This window comes from Phyllostomus discolor, chromosome 5 (genome assembly GCF_004126475.2).
Source record: "Phyllostomus discolor isolate MPI-MPIP mPhyDis1 chromosome 5, mPhyDis1.pri.v3, whole genome shotgun sequence".
Taxonomy (NCBI): Eukaryota; Metazoa; Chordata; class Mammalia; order Chiroptera; family Phyllostomidae; genus Phyllostomus; species Phyllostomus discolor.
In genome coordinates this window covers 67765508-67784867 of record NC_040907.2, presented here as the reverse complement: position 1 = coordinate 67784867, position 19360 = coordinate 67765508, and the positions used below count along the sequence as shown (strand labels likewise).

Sequence of the window (19360 nt, the reverse complement as noted above, 5' to 3'; positions counted from 1 at the left end):
TTGGGATCTTACGTTTTACTGAGTTGTTCCTCTGGGTTGCAGCTTACCATGGCGTCTGGATCCATGACAATGAACCCCATCTGCCTGGTAGAAAACCAGAAAAATCAACTGAGAATAAATCCAAAAGCACTGGAGATTCTTGACAAGATCTCTCAGCCTGTGGTGGTGGTGGCCATCGCAGGGCCACACCGGACAGGAAAATCCTACCTAATGAACCGCCTGGCAGGGACAAACCCCGGTGAGTGTTGCTTTGGGTCATTTGCTTGGAAACAGTGATAACACAGGCTGATCATGCCTCCTTCATAGTCATCTTAAGGAAGAACCTAACTCCTCCCATTGAAGAAAAATTTAAATTTTCATTGAAAAATGTATAACTTTAACTCCATCTGCCCATAAAAATCTCACTCATTTGTTCAGGAATTAAGAGATCCCCAAACTTATCAAAGATCCATCCTATAAGTCATCTATGGGGTAGCTCAGCTCCAGAAATTATTCTTTTCCTTTCTTCCACATCACTTCAGCCCTAAACTATAGGGAAATTTCAGTAACACCCAAATATTGTTCAATATTTACTGTTTTTTAAAAGGGGCAGAAAGCAGCATAAACAGCAGTATATTCTGTATACTTTATATCTCAATGGGGATACCACCTAATTATTTGCTTTATTTCATAGCAAAACTTTTGTGAATTATTATTATTATTACCTCTCTCTCTCTTCTTCTCCCTCTCTTTCTCCCTCCCCAGTCTTTTTTAATATGTGAACTATAACACATGTAGAAAAGTACATACCACATACATATACAATAAGATTAATAAAAGTAAAATGAACATCTGTGTAATCACTGTCAAGATCAAGAAATAAAACATCATCAACACCCAAAAGCCCAAGTCATGCCCTCTCATACCTCACTGCAGTTCACCAATGTTTTGACTTTCATGGTTCTCTCTCTCTCGCTCTCTGTTTCTCTCTCTTTATACCTGTCTCCCTCTCTCCCTTTACATCTTTCTTCCTCTTTTCTTTTTGCTTCTTAATATCTCTTTGATTTCTAACAAAACATTTGTTTTTGTATTTCTTTTAGAGGAATTCTTAACCACCATTCAGGGTAGGACACTTTTCCTTGCGTTGCCTGAATTAATTATAGAGGGTTTTTTTGGGGGGGTTGTTTTTGGGGGTTGTTTTAGTGATTAAAGGTTGAGAACTCAGAGAGATACTAGTCAAGTGGTTTCAACAGTGTCTTTTTTCTTCTGCTTAAGATAACATCAGGTGGGAACCAGATGACTTCCCATTGGTGAGGAAGTTTCTACCCTCAAAATATGTTGACATCCAAATTGTGGTTTTACCACCCCACTCATATCACAGAAAGAACAAAAAGAAAGAGATTTGCATCCAGTCAAGTTCCATGAGCATGACCAGGTGCCTACTCTCTCTCTCTTTGTTGATGACTAGCTTTATGTGTTATTTACCTCTCATAATGGAGAGCAATGACCTCCAAATACACATTGTCTTTCCTCACTGGGGGAATAGGAACTTCAAATTACTTTGTACTAGTCAGAAAGCAAACAAACAATATCACATGTAAAAGAATGCTGACCATATCAGGCTTTGTATCCTCTTTACAGACTACACCCTGAATGTGGAAATTGAATGGCCTGAGCCATGATGAATCAACCTCTCCTAGATATTTCATTATGTTAATTTCTATTCTTCATTGAAGGAAACATTGACATATGGCAGGTGGTCAAAATCCTGGACTGTAGAACAAGATACATCATTAGCAGGTTCCTGGGCATATATCTCCCATCTGCTCCCACTGTGTGTTTAATTTTAGCTTTTGGAAAGAGGATCTAGAAAATCTCACAGGTCTTTTCTGCTTTCTCTTCCATTTTATCCCCACCTGAGGCAGTGAGCAAAGAACTCATTACTTGTTTAAAAAGAGAAAAAGATTTCTAGTCAAGATGGTGGCATAGGTGTACATGACTCATCTCCTCATACAACCACATCAAAATTACAACTAATTTATAGAACAACCATCATTCAGAACCAGCAAAAATCAAGTGGAATGGAAGTATGACAACTACAGAATTAAAGAAACCACATCCATCTAGACTGGTAGGAGAGGAATAGACAAGGAATAGGCTGGTCCCACATCCACATGTGGCAGATAAAAGTTCAGAAGGTATATCTCAGGAACTAGGAGTCCCAGCCCCATACCAGGCCCCCAGGTCCAGGCTTCCAGTGCAGGAAGATAAGTCCCCATAAGTTCTGGCTGCAAAAACCTGCAGGAACTGAATTGATGAAAGAAACCACTGGAGCTCCAAGCAGTTCCTCTTAAAGAACTTTCACGTGAACTTACTCAAACTCACTCCCTTTGTGATCCGTCACTGGTTAGCAGCTTGGAAGGCACCACTGGCCGACAGGGAGAAGCTGACACATGTGGCATCAAGGTGAGAGCTGGGAGACAGCTTTCTCCCATACAGAAAGGCAGCTAGAGCCACAGAGCCAGCAGGCGGGTGCCATATCAGGGTCTCTATCAACCTAGCTAACACTGCCTCACCCTGCAGATTCCCTGAGGTTCATGCTTCACAAGTTCCTAAATCCTTTCAAACAAACAACAGCTGGTCTCAGTGAACTCCCAGGCCCCATATCTCTTGCTAAGTAGCCCCAGGCACAAGACTAAGAGTAGCCAGCCCAGATTCACAGCTTGGCTTCACCTGGAAGTCTCCAAGTCCAGCACAAATAACAGGCATCTCAGATTGCTCTAAAGTTCAGGAAGGGTGGTCCTGGGCAAAACACAGGTGGGGACTGACCTTGGCCTGTACCAACCAGGAAAGCCCAGAGCCTGCACACCCAGTGGACAGCTACAGACCACATTGGAGCACCACCACCCTGCCCCTGCACAGCTGATCTTCCATGGAGGGTGGCAGTTGGTGGTCAATGCTCAAAGCCAAGCCTTGCAACTGGCTGGCCTGAGTAAATCCCTCCTACTGACCTGCTAAGAACAACCAATGCTCAACCAAGGCAAGAGGAAGGTGTACTGAGCCCATGCAAAGGTCACACCTCAAGTGCCCAGCTTGGGTGATAGGGGAGGCTGTGCCACTGGACCATATGGGACACCTACTGTATGTATTAGGCCACAATACCAAGACATGGAGTCCTAGCAGTTCTACCTAAAACATGGAAACAAACACAGGGAGGCTGCCAAAATGAAGAAATAAAGAAACATGGCCCAAAAGAAAGAACAGATCAAAACTCTACAAAAAGAGCTAAACAAAATGAAGGTAAGCAACCTATCAGATGCAGTTTGAAACACTGGTTATAAGGATGCTCAAGGAACTTAGTGAGGACCTCAACAACATAAAAAAGATCCAGTCAGAAATAAAGGATACACTAATTGAAATGAAGAACAACTTACAGGGAAACAACAGTAGAGTGAATGAAGCAAAAAATCAAATCAATGATTTGGAACTTATAGAAGCAAAAAACAGCCAATTAGTACAAGAAGAAAAAGGAATAAAAAAAGTGAAGATCATATAAGCAGCCTCTTGGATGACTTCAAGTGTTCCAACATTTGCATCATAAAGGTGTCAGAAGGAGAAGAGAAAGAGCAAGAAATTGGAAATCTGTTTGAAAAGAATAATGAAAGAAAATTCCCTTAATTTGGTGAAGGAAAAAGATATGCAAGTCCAAGAAGCACAAAGAGTCCCAAATAAGGTGGATGCAAAGAGGCCCACTCCAAGAAACATCATAATTAAAATACCAAAGGTTAAAGATAAAGAGAGAATCTTAAAGGCAACAAGAGAAAAGAAGTCACTTACGGGGGAGTTCCGTAAGACTGTCAGCTGATTTCTCAAAAGAAACTTTGCAGGCCAGAAGGGATTGGTAGGAAATATTCAAAGTCATGAAAAGCAGGGACCTACAGCCAAGATTGCTCTCCTCAGCAAAGCTGTCATTTAGAATTGAATGGCAGATAAAGAGCTTCCCAGACAAGAAAAAACTAGAAGAATTTATCATCACCAAACCATTATTATATGAAATGTTAAAGGGACATATTTCAGAAGAAGAAGAAGACCAAAACTGTGAACAATAAAATGGCAATAAATACATACCTATCAACAGCTGATTCAAAAAAAAAAAAAAACTAAGCAAAGAAGAACAGAGATACTATCATGGATATGGAGAGCATTTTGATGGTGGCCATATGGGAGGGGGGTGTGGGGGAATAGGTGAAGAGGTGAGGGAATTAAGAGCTACAAGTAGGAACTTATAGAATAGCCATGGGATGTAAAGTACACTATAGGAAATCGAGTAGCCAAAGAACTTACACACATGACCCATGTACATGAACAGTAGTGTGAGGTGTGCCTGAGGGAGAGAAGGATGCTGGGTGGAAGGGGTCAAGGGGGGTGAAATTGGGACAACTGTAATAGCATAATCAATAAACTATAATTAGAAAAAGAAAAAATGAGGAACACACAAGAATGAAAGGGAGAAAAAAATTCCAACAAAAGCAGCTGTATCATATAGGTCCTGTCAGGACACAGACGACCCACTCAGAGCCTGGACTATCTGCTGCTACTGTATATTACTCCCTCCTCTTCTTTTGCAGATTTCCCTCTAGGGTTCATGATGAAGTCTGAAACTAAGGGCATCTGGATGTGGTGTGTACCCCACTCCTCAAAGCCGAACCACACTCTGGTACTTCTGGACACAGAGGGCTTGGGCAATGTGGAAAAGGTGAGAAAGAGAACCTTCTTTCTTCTTGGCAACCCACTTACATTTAAATTTACTACTTCAGTTCAAATTTTATGACAAATTCCTCTAAAATACAAATTTAATTATGAATAATGAGACTAACTTCTGTTTCGTTGAATTTAATTTCTTGGTAAACTCAACACTTTGATTAGGAATAGATCTTTTTATTTTTACACAGGTGCAAATAATGCATATCAAATACCTATTAGGCAGCTGCAGTTAGGGATTTGTGTTAAGCACTGCAGATATGACAGTGAATGAAGTGAAGACCCACAGCCTAGTTGAGGAGACAGATAATATGCTGCATTATCAGAACAGGGTACCATGGATACAAAAATTGGGAATCTAATCCAGTCATTCTTAAAGGAAGCTGTAACAATGGGATATACTAGTTAAGGTATGTGAGATTAGTGTGGTTGGAGGTAGGACCCATGAAAATAGGTTGCAGTAAATAATCTACTTCAATAATCTACAGAAACACTTCAGCTACACCAGGAATATTTATTCTTTGAAGATGAATTCTGCACTGACTTCTATAAAAGCATGAGTTAGATCTACCAAAAGCACTATTAGTATAGTATAATAAACTATTTTGTATCTATAGGAATCCTTGCAATTCAATCTTTTTCATTATTTATATTAGTGTGCATCTAAATTGAAAGTAGCACCAGTGAATCTTTGGCTTTCATTGCTGCAAAAAAAAATTCAATTTTTTAAAATAGTGAGGGAATAAATTTAGAAAAATCTGAGTGTAAAAAATTCTCAGTAATCAGCTCAACATAAACCCATGATGGCCTACTGATGTCTAATAGATTGTAGTTTGCATAAACCTTTTTTTACATAATTACATTCATCAAGGAAACGAGACATACCAAATAGAACTGCTAGAAGCAGAACTACTTGCTGACCTTACAACTCTAGTGTATTTCTGCAGTATCTAACTCTATTACCGAGTCACTCATGACTTGCCCTGAATCTCGTTTTTAGCTTCTTCATCTACTCCCACTAATCACACACATAACTGCTACTTCAATCAAATAAAATAATCTGTAATGCCTTTAAATGGCCACACTCCTGACAATTCTGAATGGCTTCTATTGGTCCTACCACCTGCATGATCTCTTTCTCTCCACAGTTCCACATTCTGTCACTTCTTTAAAGCCCAGCTGTTTTCAACCTAATGGGATTGTACTACATTGAGACATAATCAGTTCTTGCCCTGAAATCACAGAGTACTTTTCTGGATTTTGCATCCCCCTTTGTCTTTTATGGTATAATGCTGGGTTTCACTCCTGGCAGAGTTTAGCATCTTGGATGCATTTACATGCTGCCTTACATGCTCCAGTGAGTCATCTCTCAAGGTCTGGGACTGCCCTATGGAACTGTATATCTACAGAAGCAAATGCAGTACCTGGCATTTTTTAGATGCACAATGAATAGTTTGATGAATTTAATGGAATAGATTTTTGTCTCCAATAAGCCTGTGGTCGAGAAAATTTTGCAAAGATATCATTGCCCAAAGCAAGCAATATTTACTATAACATAATCAGTAATTAGTTTAGAAGAAAGGGATTATAATAGGGGAGGGAGACAGTCCGGACTTCTAAAGACATTTATAATGTCTCTTTCTTGATGGTTAGATGAATGTTTGCTTTATGATGTGTTAATTTATATATTTATGTTTCATATGCCTTTCCATATATGCTATGATTCTAGTGAAAACATTAAAAAACAAAAATCAAGAAAAAAAGAGAGATCATTGCCCAATTATTATAGCATACTTCTATGTTTTAGGCACTGTATTAAGTACTTGACACATTTTTTTTGCGGTGTTGTTTACTTCTGTTAATAGCTAAGTAAACTCAGGCCACAAGAGGAGTCAATATAAATACCCAAAATGAGGCTTGAATTCAGCATTGTCTTCACAGTCGTTGTTATTCACCCTACTATTCAGTCATAGTAGAGCTGACATAGTGCACGAACAACTGAATGAGTGGATGAAGAGTAGACACTTAACTCACTTCCGGTATTCATACACCTCCTCTTGCACTCTCAAGTTAATAATGATGGGCAATGGCTGCTGAGTGGAATAGAGATAACTGCTTCCCACACCAGGAAAGTCTCCCTGCCACCCCCTTCCCACTGGCTATGAGAAGGACAGCTCTGTTGCAGCCAGATTTCAGCCCATGAAGGAGGAATTTGATAAAATTAGATGAGGAAGACTATAGAAGGGGTTGTGATTACACACGAGCCCTGGCTTCCCCATATGTTACTGCTGCAGCTGGTAACAACTTTCTTCAAACTACCTGGTGGTGAACTTAACCTCAGAGAAGATGAAGGACTGAAATGCTTAATAACAGAGACACTAGGTGGTCAGATGGAGTCCCGAAAGACTGGGTCATGGATGACCACATTGGTAACTGGCTGAGAACAAATTTTGAGCCTCAGTATCCATAAATGCCTGAACATATTAGCAAACCTAAGGAACATAAGTTGTTTTGGGTTCAAATTCAAGACAAAGCCTTGTATACAATCAGTCCCTAAAAATTACAAGCTGGTAACCTCACCCTTGTTTGTATTGCATGACAATGTGCCAGGACAGGGACACTTCATTTCTAGGCTCCCTCAGCTTTTGAGCAGGTTCAGTTTTATCTACGACTGAATTCCCATCCCCTGAAGAAGTCAAAGTGGCTGTCTCTATGAGCACAGCTCTACATTGTGAACGACAAACATGGTAGAACAGCTTGTTTTTGGTTTTATCTCTTTCCCAGTCCCTAAATGGCCACCTGCTTTCTATTGTTTAAGAGTAAAGTTAACATGAAGGACTAGATAGTGGTGTAAACAAATGTGATAATGTTCAATTTCACATTTGTTTCTTCTCATATGTTTCTGTAAAACATTAAAGAAAGTAAATTAAAAAGTAGACTTCCTTCTATTTGTATTTTATTTTAAGTTCACATTAAACTTGTAAAATTCTTACAGCCAAGGATCATTTTCTTCTCTTGCCCAGGCTGGTTTAGAGACAATGGCAGTTTCAGGTCAGTTGAGTTTATGGGACCCTGGCTCTGGTACCATTCTTGGGGGTTACACTCCAGCACTGTGTATGTTCTAGATCTTTGTGATGAGGATCTTCTATCACTTTCGGAACCTCCTACAGATTTGCTTGAACAAAGCCAGGGTTCAACTCCTTCACCAAATTTTACCCTCTGGTGAGATGTATTACAGCCAAACCCCCAGTGTATTTCTAACTGGCACATTTTATCCTGGTAGAGCCAGACGTCAGTTTACAAGCAACAGACCTTAAATATATCGGAATTCACTAGAATATTAGGTCAGGGAAAATCATGGGAAAGGGTAGGAAAAGAGACTAATCTAAAGCTCATTTAGAGTTTTTTCTTCACATAATGGGTGTATTAATTATTTGTGCTATTCTGAAATTAGGTCTTAGTCTTAGGGCCATGGTAAAATGGCGAACTGTGGCTCTGGCCTGCATAGCTTGGTTGGTTGGAGTGTTCTCTGTTGCTGGTTCAATTTCTGGTCACCGTACATGCCCAGGTTGCGGTTTGATCCTAGGTTTCCAGCTCCAGCCCAGATTGGAGTGCATGTAGGAGGCAGCCAATCACTGGTCTCTCTTCCATCGATGTTTCTCTCTCCCTTCCCTGCAACCTTGAATGAGAATAACATAAATCCTTAAAAAAATAGTGATCTATGAAGGAAGTTTCTAAAAATGGGTCTCTTAGGTTATGAACTCTTGGGTTACAAAGCTAAGTTTTTTAAAATTAACTTTAAGTTATACTCCCAGAGATGAAAATTCAATTGTAGCAAGTGACACAAAGTTTCTTCAAAAATGTATTTCAATAATCTGAAATCTAAGGACAGGATAAGAGATACATTTTGTCAGCCTAATAGAAAAATAGGAAATCAAAAAAACTTTTAAAAATACTGCTGATTTATGTTCAAATTTGGGAGACTGAAAAAAAAGAATCTTAGCGCACAGGTGTTTGCTGGCTGTGTCATCACTTAATGGTCACAGTACGCTGTGTGTGCCTTATTAAGGACTTGCCGACTGCAGGCTAAATGTAAAGGAACTCTTGCAAGGTACAGCTCTTTAAAGAAAAGAGATTGGTGTGGTTACGCTTTTAATAGATAGATAGAAATGGACTTTCGATTAGCTCTTACATCTTTATAGTACTGATCACAGGGCTAATGCCCTGAGTATTGGGTGATCTGAAAGTTATCATGCATTTTCCCCTGTTTAGACTTGAAGAAAACAGATCAAGAGAGCCTGAACAACTGTATTCATAAACACTCAAGTTTAGTTAAGGTCCTGTCACACCTTCACATGGTGAGGAATCAGGTAGTGACAGTAACCATGCCTGTGCTCAAGTAGGTGAGCACATGTCCCCAGGATCAAACATCACCAGCAATTTCCTTTGAAAAAGCTACTAGCTCTGTGAATAGTCATTTTTACCTCAAGGCTCACAGTCCCACTCTCTGGTTTACAGTAGCGCATCTCTAATTTACTATGATTTTATTGGTGAGCTCACTGATTATCTCAGTCTAAAAGATTGGAGAAGGCAGAGATGGAGATGGCTTGATCCAGCCCACGTCCCAGGATTGCTTCTGGCAGCAGTGAAAAGCTACAGTGACCACGTTTCAAGCGTGTTATCTCTAGCCATTTGGGGAGGGTGGAAAGAGGTGGACGTTTTCCCAGTGTGAGTTATAAAGTGCTGTTAGCAAAGGAGTGCTACCGTTGAAGAGTGATCTGATTCAAGGCCACTCGTGTCCTGAGTAACTTAAGCTCTGACCTAGACATGCCTTCTTGATCTGTCCTTCCCATTATAATTAGTACCGAGTCAGTCATCCCTACACTGTGGCCTAGGTGAGGAAAACCTTTGATTTAAGCTGGCTGGGTTACTAACCTTGGAATGTGAGAGATATAATTCGGAATGTAAAATTCATAATACACAAACCCAACTTTTAAAATTGTGCTTGAACCAGTCACTTGTAGTTGCATCTTGTGGTTTCTTGAAGCAAAGACTAGATCTAAGGAAATTCAAATCAGATGTATTCCTACAGTGTTAAAACTGGGTACAAAGGCATTCTTAACACCAGATCCTTTGAGAAAAAGTGTTTATCACAGTTCTTCAAGAACTAACAGTCTTTAATTGTGCATTCCAGTTGTCTACATACTAAATACTCAATACTTTTCAAATGAGCTCTTAACTAAAATTTTTTGACTGCCTTCTATATTCCAGGTTTGCTTATAAATGAGAGCACCTTGCAGTCTTGGATAACTTCAATATTTTCCATGTTATTTTCCCAAAGTAACCTAAGTAGTGCATATTGTATATAAAACTATTAAATGGCACTGGAGAGTATTTAGTAGATTGAGGAAAAAATGAAAAAAGTTCTACTCAAATATTTTCCATCAAATTTAGCATTGACATCCCTTTGAAGACAAGGGAAAGTTATTTTTTTCCGAAGTGATGAAGACTTGTGATTTTTTTTTAATTCTTTTTTTTTTTAGATTTTATTTTTTTTAGAGAGGGGAAGGAAGGGAGAAACACAGAGAAACATCAATGTGTGGCTGCCTCTCATGTGGCCTCCACTGGGGACCTGGCCTGCAACCCAGGCATGTGCCTTGACTGGGAATCGAACCTGCGACCCTTTGGTTTGCAGCCCGCGCTCAATCCACTGAGCTATGCCAACCAGGGCAAGACTTGTGATTTTTTAAAAAGAAGATAATACTTAAAATGGCACTGTAATGATTCTGTATATAAATCTGTACTTTTCACAGCAAATCGGATTGTTATCATCATCTTACCTTGTGATGGCATGTGTGGTTCAGTTGTTACTTTGGATATTTACTGGTTTCATTAAGTTAGCTTTGTATTTAGATAAAACAGCCAAATTAGCCAGTCTCTTTTTTTCCTTCCATACCTGATTAAAAGCGAAAGGTAGAGTCTCCCTACATTCAGCACACCAGCAAGCAGTCAGTTTACAGTTCCTTTCCTTATGGAGCTCCTACCCTTTGCAACAGCATAGATGGAGCTGGAAAGCATTATGCTAAGTGAAATAAGCCAGGTGGTGAAAGACAAATACCACATGATCTCATCTTTAACTGAAACCTAATCAACAAAATGAACAAACAGGCAAAATATAACCAAAGACATTGAAATTGAGAACAGGCTGACAGTGACCAGAGGGGAGAGGGGAGGGGATAATTGGGGGAAAGAGTGAAGAGTTTGCAGAAGCAATTATAGAGGACACATGGCCAATAACAAGGCAGGGGGTGGAAACAGGGGAGGGAGGTGCAGAGTTCTTGGGTGGTGGGGAGGCGTGGTGGAAAAAGGCAGAAAAGTGTACTTGGACAACAATTTTTTAAAAAGTACCAAATGATAGAATAAAATAAAAATAAAACAATATTTTAAAAAATTCCCTGTCTTAAATGATGTGCCTCTTATTGTGTCAGGTTTTTAAGAGTTTGTGTTTTAAGAGCTTTCTCAGTCACTTGAGATGAAATGCTTAGAGTAGCTTTTCCACATTGGAGTTCCTCAAACATAATGTTTTTCCTCATTCACTGGATTTGGGGCATATGTGCCCATCACAGAGACAGTTTCAGAGAGGGTGCAGTTTTGTACATCACATGGCCAGAAAAGGCTCAGTGGTTTCTGACTGAAACACAAGTCAGCTTCTGCAGCATAAAGTTTCATTTGCTATTATCGCTCCACTTGTTGTATATCACTTATTATACAGGACTCACTTCAGTTTTCTTTTGTGTTTAAATGTGCGATGAGACACTAATACTGTAAAATGACCTGAGCCATAAAACACATTTTAATATTAACTCATATTTATCAAGCTTGTTTTTGTGAAAAAAATAGACTAACAATTAAGTAAGTCCAAATCAAGCCAGTTTAGGTATAATTTGTATTTTAGTGATGGATTATATTGTAAGATGAAAGACAAATTGGGAAAATGTATCTGTTGAGAGAAAGATCAGTGCATTTATGAACTTAAATTTTTGGTCACTGTGTTCATATCTGGAATTCAGGAATCACTTATAGTTTGGCTTTGAAAAATTTTCTCATATTAAGTTTATAGTAAATATAGAAAAACCTGAGTTTCATTATATTTTTGAAATCATTTTTAATTTTCAATTACAGTTGACATACATTATCATATTAGTTTCTGGTGTACCCCCAGTGAGTAGATATTACATAATGAAGTGATAATCCTGATAAACCTCACACCCATCAGACACCATGTATGGTGTCTGTATTATTAGAATATTAGAATATTATTAGAATACAGAATATTATTAACTATATTTTATTTTTAATATTTTATTTTTTATTTTTAGACATAGGGGGAGGGAGAGAGAGAGGGAGAAAAACATCAATGTGTGATTGCCTCTCGCGTGCCCCCTACTGGGGACCTGGCCCACAACCCAGGCATGTGCCCTAACTGGGAATCGAACCAGGGACCCTTTGATTTGCAGGTCAGTGCTCAATCCACTGAGCCACACCAGCCAGAGCATAAATATCATTAACTATACTTTCTATGCCATACTTTACATCCGCATGACTATTCTCTAACAATCAATGTGCACTTCTTAATCTCTTTACCTTTTTCACTTATCCTCCCAACTGCCCTCCCATCTGGCAACTGTTAAAATGTTCTCTGTATCTATGGCTCTGTTACTGTTCTGCTTGTATTTGTAAAGTAAATGTTTAACTAAAATAGTACTGTTTTTTTATTGTATGGATTGTCATTTCAATTTAACACTAAAAAAACAAAAACAGTGGATACCTGAGATGCCTGCTGTTATGCACTTCCTAGGGTGACCCTAAGAATGACTCGTGGATCTTTGCCCTGGCCGTGCTTCTGAGCAGCGTGTTCGTCTACAACAGCATGGGCGCCATCAACCACCAGGCCCTGGAGCAGCTGCAGTATCCTTCCAGGGACTGCTCCACCATGGGTCCTGGGGTCTGTGGGAATGGAACTGAGACTGTTTTTGTTGTTCTTGTTTTTTCCTTGTGTCCATAATCATCATGGTTGAGGAGACAGGGGTCACGGGGCTAATGGGAATATTTATAAAACTTGTTTCTGGGTGACATATGGAATTGTTTGCGTGGAGCACTTCTCATTCCTTACCTAGAGCCCAGTTACGTGACTGAACTGACACAGCTAATCAGGACAAAATCCTCTCCCAGCCCTGGTGAGGAAGATGACTCAGCCGAGTTCATGAGTTTCTTTCCCGATCTTGTTTGGGCTGTGCGTGATTTCACGCTGGAGCTAGAAATGGACGGAAGCCCCATCACTGCAGATGAGTACCTGCGGAATGCCTTGAAGTTGATTCCAGGTATCAGAGGGTGTCTGGGTGGTGAAAGTTCTAGTAGGATCAGCTGAGCTCTATGACTCAGCACTTAAGGTCAATCTTTATTTGCGATCACTTTGAGGCCCATGCTAATGATGATATGTGTATAATAGGTGGGTATGGTTTCACTTACTATTATTATTGAAAAAACTCCGGTGACCAGAATTTAAGTTGGCTGAGAAAATGTAATATCAAATATTAGACCAAATGATGTTTAAAAATTGACATCATGAAAAAACTTAGAGAATTACAACCATTGCTAAAACTTCCTAATGCTCAAAGATTTGTGTTACTATCAAGTTCAGAGCTTCTCTATTTCTATTCAGAGAAAAATACCCATTAATATGGAAGATGGTAAACACAGACTCATGAACACATCAAAGGATTTTTGAGATATATTTTATAGTCTATATTGCTAGCCTGCATAGTTATATCCTTCATATAAAGGGTATTTATACACTAAATGTTTTTTAAAAAATCATTGACATATCCTTCCAGTAAGACTGTCAAATCATTTATCTCTTTTTCATAACATTACTCTTTATTCTATATCTTAATACAATGTTACCATGTTGATATAATAAATTTACTACACAGATTACATTTAGCAGAGACAATAATAGGTGGTCCCTAAAAACATATTTATTTTTGTTTATTTAATCATTTATTTATTCATACAAGAATCATTTATTGAAGAGCTAATATATGCCCAGAATCCCTCTGTGTAACATTGTCACATTCAATATAATCTGGTATGGAGAACAGGTAAGAAAACCTCCAAGTGGCTTTAGGTTAACCTTACTTTTTGATGGTGTCTGATAAAAAAATTCTCTGAACATATTTATATTGTGTTTATTTTTATCTGATTTTTAGAAATTTTTCTTTACTGTTCATTGTATTGTCTGTCCTTCACATGTTATTTTTTCCCAGAAATATCATAAATATCTTTATTTATACCAGGAAATAACTTACTCTTCCTTTAGACACATTTTATTTTTGACTTGAAGACTATAATGTCAAAAGTATTTCTGAGAATTTTGGGGATTAATCTATGATTTAAAAAAAGCACCTAATAAATAGTCAAGCCACAGAACACCATGGAAGAGCTAAGGAAAACAGTCATAAGATTCTTCATATGCGATTATTCTTCTTCTCCAGAAGTACTTCCTTTACTCTTGGCCCTGGACAAAAAGAAATAAATATAACTTCTGTGTTTGGGTAGATTAGCCTTAGGTTGCTTTGCATGATCAAATAAAAGGAGACTCACAGGCATCACAGGCATCAGTGTTAAAGTGATGTAAAGATCCCTGGTAATGAGAGTCTTCAATCTCCTTGCCTGCAGACCATCTCATCAATGATTGCTCTTCTTCTTTCTACAGGTGAGGATCCCCAAATCCAGGAATCTAACTTGCCTAGAGAGTTTATCAGGAAGTTCTTTCCAAGGATGAATTGCCTTGTCCTTGACCAGCCTACAAATGACAAAAGATTATTACAGCATATGGAAGACGTGTCAGAAAACCAACTAGATTTGAATTTCCAGGAGCAATCCAAAAATTTCTGTCAATATATCTTCACACATGCAAAAACTAAGACCATAAGAGAGGAAATAATTATCACTGGAAATGGTGAGTCTTCTTTGTTATAGCATGTCTGTCTGCATTTCAATGTGTGTGACTGCACTGTGGGTTTGCTGGTAATTGTGTTTCCTTCTCTGTGAGATGTGGACAAAGCAGAGATTTACACCCCGCATAGGGATGCATGTTTTTTTCATTCATGTTTCCCTATATGAAGGATGTAGCTCATGAAACTAATACACTAATGACATAAGCACAAGATACTGTTAATGATAGGAATCAGCATGATGATAAAACTATGAATTCAATGTGTCTTGGTAGCATACACTAGATATTTAGTGAATTTACGCCATTCAGAAAATATACAACAAAACATGAGCCTCGAAGCTCATTAGAGTTTCAGAAGCAAATTTAACCATAGCCTTATGTACAGGGCTCCATTCCTGGATATGCCACCTGGGCAGACACAGTGCCCTGTAGTGAGATGGGCCCATACTTGGTTTAATGCTTGTGTCACTAACCCGAAATTCTTGATGATTTTTTAAAGGGGCCCCACATTTATTTTGGAATAGTGCCCACAAATTTTCTACTTTACTTACCTACAAAATAAACAATTTTAAAAATTTCAATGGGAAAAGTATTCTAGGAAATCCTTGAACATAGTTGTTGAAATTACTATTTTAATATAATAATGTGATGAATTCATAAATCAATATAGGGTGAATAGAATATATAGTAATGTTATTATTAGAAAATGAACACATGAAAGAAAAAGGAAGATGAGTCAAGGATGAAAACAAAGAGGGACATGAGAAGAAGAAAGAGAAAACCGAAAACTTGATTTCATTAAAATCGTTGTGTTTTTTAAAATGCTGCTCTCGAAAGCTTGTGAAACAATGAGTGAAAACTTCCTGTCCATTTTCTAAATATCACATGTCATTCAGGACTTGGGACTCTGGCAAAGGCCTATGTGGACACCATCAATAGTGGAGCAGTGCCTTGTTTGGAGAATGCAGTGGCAACTCTGGCCCAGATGGAGAACTCAGCGGCCGTGCAGAAGGCAGTTGACCACTACAGTGAGCAGATGGCCCAGCAGATAAGGTTCCCCACAGACACACTCCAGGAGCTACTAGATCTGCATGTGACCTGTGAGAGGGAAGCCATTAAAGTTTTTATGGAGAACTCCTTCAAGGATGATAACCAGGTGTTCCAGAAGAAGCTTATGGTAATATGTCTTAACCTCCACCCTCGCTGAAAACTGTCCTTCTAAAGTGATGCCTTGATTCTCTTTTTGTGACTCTGCAGTTCATGTGTTTCTCGTTGTAGAATGAGCATGGGTATTCTGAGTGATGGGGTCTACAAGCTACAGCCTATGCTTTTTCTGAAAGATTAGTTCTTTATGTTATATTATTGCAAAGTAAAGCACTGTGTGCTTCACAGCTTAAAACACACGTTTATTAGCTCACAGTTCTTCTGGTCAGATTCAAGCATAAGATATGGATGCTCTTGTACCACAAGCTGAAAACAAGTTTCACAGGGCTTGTATTATCAGTGGAGGTTCTAGGAAACTCCCCTCCATCTATAAGCCAGCAATGATGCATCTATCCTTGTATTGTTTCTGTGTTTGTGTGACTACCTCCTGTGACATCAGCTGGAGAAAACTGCTTTTAAAGGGCTCATGTAGTTAGGTGATAATGGCCACCTGGAGCTTTCTATCCTAAAGTCATGTGAACTGTAAAACATACAGGATTAATATTCATCATGTTCACAAGCCCAAGGACTGTGTAGAGAATGGATACCAGGGGAGAGAACTAGAAAACATCATAGTTCTACTTACTGTAGACACCTTCACTGAAAGCTTCCCTTTCAGTCTGCCTTTGTCTGTCTGGTAGGTTACAAAAACCTCCCAGATCATATAGAAGAAAACCACCTAAATTAAAATGTATGAATACAACAAATTTTGTTTCTACATTTTTGCACAATCAAACTTCCATTGAAAAATTCATGATAGTTTAAAACTCTGTTCAGAGATCACTTCACTCATTATTGGGCATGTGATTTGTGATGTATCTTCTTTTACCCAAGTTTGCAGAGGAAAGTCACATTGAACTTTCCATTGTTCATTGCTGATTAATCCAACTACTGGTAAAGGAACCATGAGTAATACTGGATTGCATATTTGAAAGTTGCTAGAGAGCTAATATTACAACTCATCAAAAGAAAAATTAATATTTGTAACTATGTAAGGTAAGAGATGTTATTAGACTTGTGACCATTTCACAGTATATACAAATATACAAATATCAATTCATTAAGTTGTACACCTGAAACTATTACAATGTTATATTTCAATTACACGTCAGTTGGGGAGGAAAACACACCATGGACTTCACGTATACCAGCCCCACCATTTCACAGGTGTTGAGCCTGAGCCAAAGCAAATAAGAGACTTTCACAGTGATGCCTGGTCACTCCAATCCCCAGACCACCCTGATGCTGTCAGACTGCTTTGCTTATTTTTTCTTTTTATTTGTTAAAATTATAATTGACATACAATGTTATACTAGTTTCAAGCATACAACATAGTGATTAGACATTTATATAACTTGTAGAGTGATCACCCCAATAAGTCTAGTACCCATCTAACACCAAAGTTACTACCATATAATTGACTACATTCCCTATGCTGTGTATTTTATATCCCCATGACTATTTTTATCAGTGGTAATTTGTACTTCTTTATCCCTCCATCAATCCCTCCAAACTATCTCCTATCTGGTAACCATCAATTGGTTCTCTCTATCTATCAGTTTGTTTCCATTTTGTTGTTAAATTTACTCTTTTTCTAGATTCCACATATAAGTGAATACATATGGTATTTGTGTTTCTATTTCTGACTTATTTCACTTTGTATAATACCCTCACAGTTCACCCATGTTGTCACAAATGCCAAGATTTCATTCTTTTGCATGGCCAAGTGATATTCTATTGTATACATGTTCCACTTTTTAACCAATTGTCTGTTGATGGACATTAGAGTTGCTTTCATATCTAAGCTATTGTAAATAATGTGTCAATAGCATAGGAGTCCATATATCTTTTCAAATTAGTGTTCTAGATTTTTTCAGATAACTACCCAGCTGTGGGTCATACAGTTTTATTTTAATTTTTTTAGAAATCTTATTGTTTTCCGTGGTGGGTGCACAAACATAAAATCCCACCAACAGTGCATGATGGTTTCCATATCTCCACAGAAATTGCAAACACTTGTTGTTTATTAATGTACTGATGATAGCCATTCTGACAGGTATAAGGCAATATTTCATTGTGGTTCTAATTTGCATTTCCTTGATGATTATTTATGTTGAACACCTCATTGTGGCTCTCTGTATGTCCTTTGGAGAATTATCAATTCAGGTCCTCTTTCCATTTATTAATTGGATGTGTGTGTGTGTGTATGTGTGTGTGTGTGTGTGAAGTTGAATGAGTTCCTTATATATTTTGGATATTAACCCCTTATCAGATATATGATTGGTGAATATCTTCCCCCACTCAGTGGGTTGTCTTTTTGTTTTGTTGGTGGTTTTCTTCACTCTGTGAAAACATTTTAATTTGATGCAAACTAATTTCTTTTTTGTTGTTTACTCCCTTGCCTGAGGAGACATATCCAAAAAATATATATTACTAAGAGTAATGTGACAGTTTACTGCCCATGTTTTTTTTTACTAGTTTTATTGTTTCAGGTCTTACATTTAAGTCTGTAATCAATTTTTTATTTATTAGTGTATGTATCTGTCCAATTTTCCCAACACTATTTATTAAGGAAACTGTCTCTACCCAATTGTATATTCTTTTCTCCTTTGTCACAGATTAATTGACCACATAGGCAGAGATTTATGTCAGGGATCTCTCTTCTCTTCCAGTGACCTATGTGTCTGTTTTTATGCTATTACCATGCTATTTTGATTACTATAGCTTATTGTATACCTTCATATCAAGTAGCATGGTACATCCAAATTTGTTCTTCTTTCTCAATATCGATTTGCCTCTTCAGTGTCTTTTATGGTTCCATATAAATTTTAGAATTATTTAGCCTTTTGAAAAACATCGTTGGTATTTTGATAGGAATTGCATTAAATACATAGATTGCTTTGAATATTATGGAAATTTTAATGATGTTAATTCTTTTGACTTATGAGCACAGTATATCCTTCCATTTGTAAGTAACTCCTTCAATTTCTTTTGTAAATGTCTTATAGTTTTCCAGGTACAGGTCTTTTACTTCATTGTTTAAACTCACTTCTATGTATTTTATTCCTTGTGATGCAATCATAAATGGGGTTGGTTTCTTAATTTCTCTTTCTGGGAGTTCATTATTAATGTATAAACATGCAATTGATTTCTGAATGTTTGTTTTGTATCTTGGTACTTTCCTGAATTCATTTATTAGTCTAATAGGTTTTTTTGGTGGGATCCTTAGGGTTCTCTCTATATAATATCATGTTATCTCCAATTAATGACAGTTTTGCTTCTTCCTTTTCAATGTGGATGCCTTTTATTTCTTTTTCTTGTCTGATTGCTATGGCCAGGATTTCCAATACTGTGTTGAAGAAAAGTGGTGAACGTGGACATGCTTGTCTTTTCCTGATC

The 19360-nt window shown here is 37.9% G+C and overlaps 1 protein-coding gene and 1 pseudogene across 2 annotated transcripts in view; both read left to right on the top strand.

The window, feature by feature from the left end:
- Nucleotides 1-19360, top strand: part of LOC114496718 (guanylate-binding protein 7-like) — a 33524-nt gene that overhangs the window by 3968 nt on the left and 10196 nt on the right. The window contains exons 2-7 of one of the 2 annotated variants that reach the window (XM_036026386.1): nt 40-238; nt 4608-4735; nt 12599-12708; nt 12925-13121; nt 14516-14761; nt 15655-15935. In XM_036026386.1, coding sequence (XP_035882279.1) covers nt 49-238; nt 4608-4735; nt 12599-12708; nt 12925-13121; nt 14516-14761; nt 15655-15935 — 1152 coding nt within the window. In that variant the 5' untranslated portion in view covers nt 40-48. Of the gene's footprint in view, nt 1-39; nt 239-4607; nt 4736-12598; nt 12709-12924; nt 13122-14515; nt 14762-15654; nt 15936-19360 lie in introns of those variants that run through there. The other variant, XM_028512424.2, reaches the window with a different exon arrangement.
- LOC114496131 lies at nt 5078-7645 on the top strand (annotated as a pseudogene).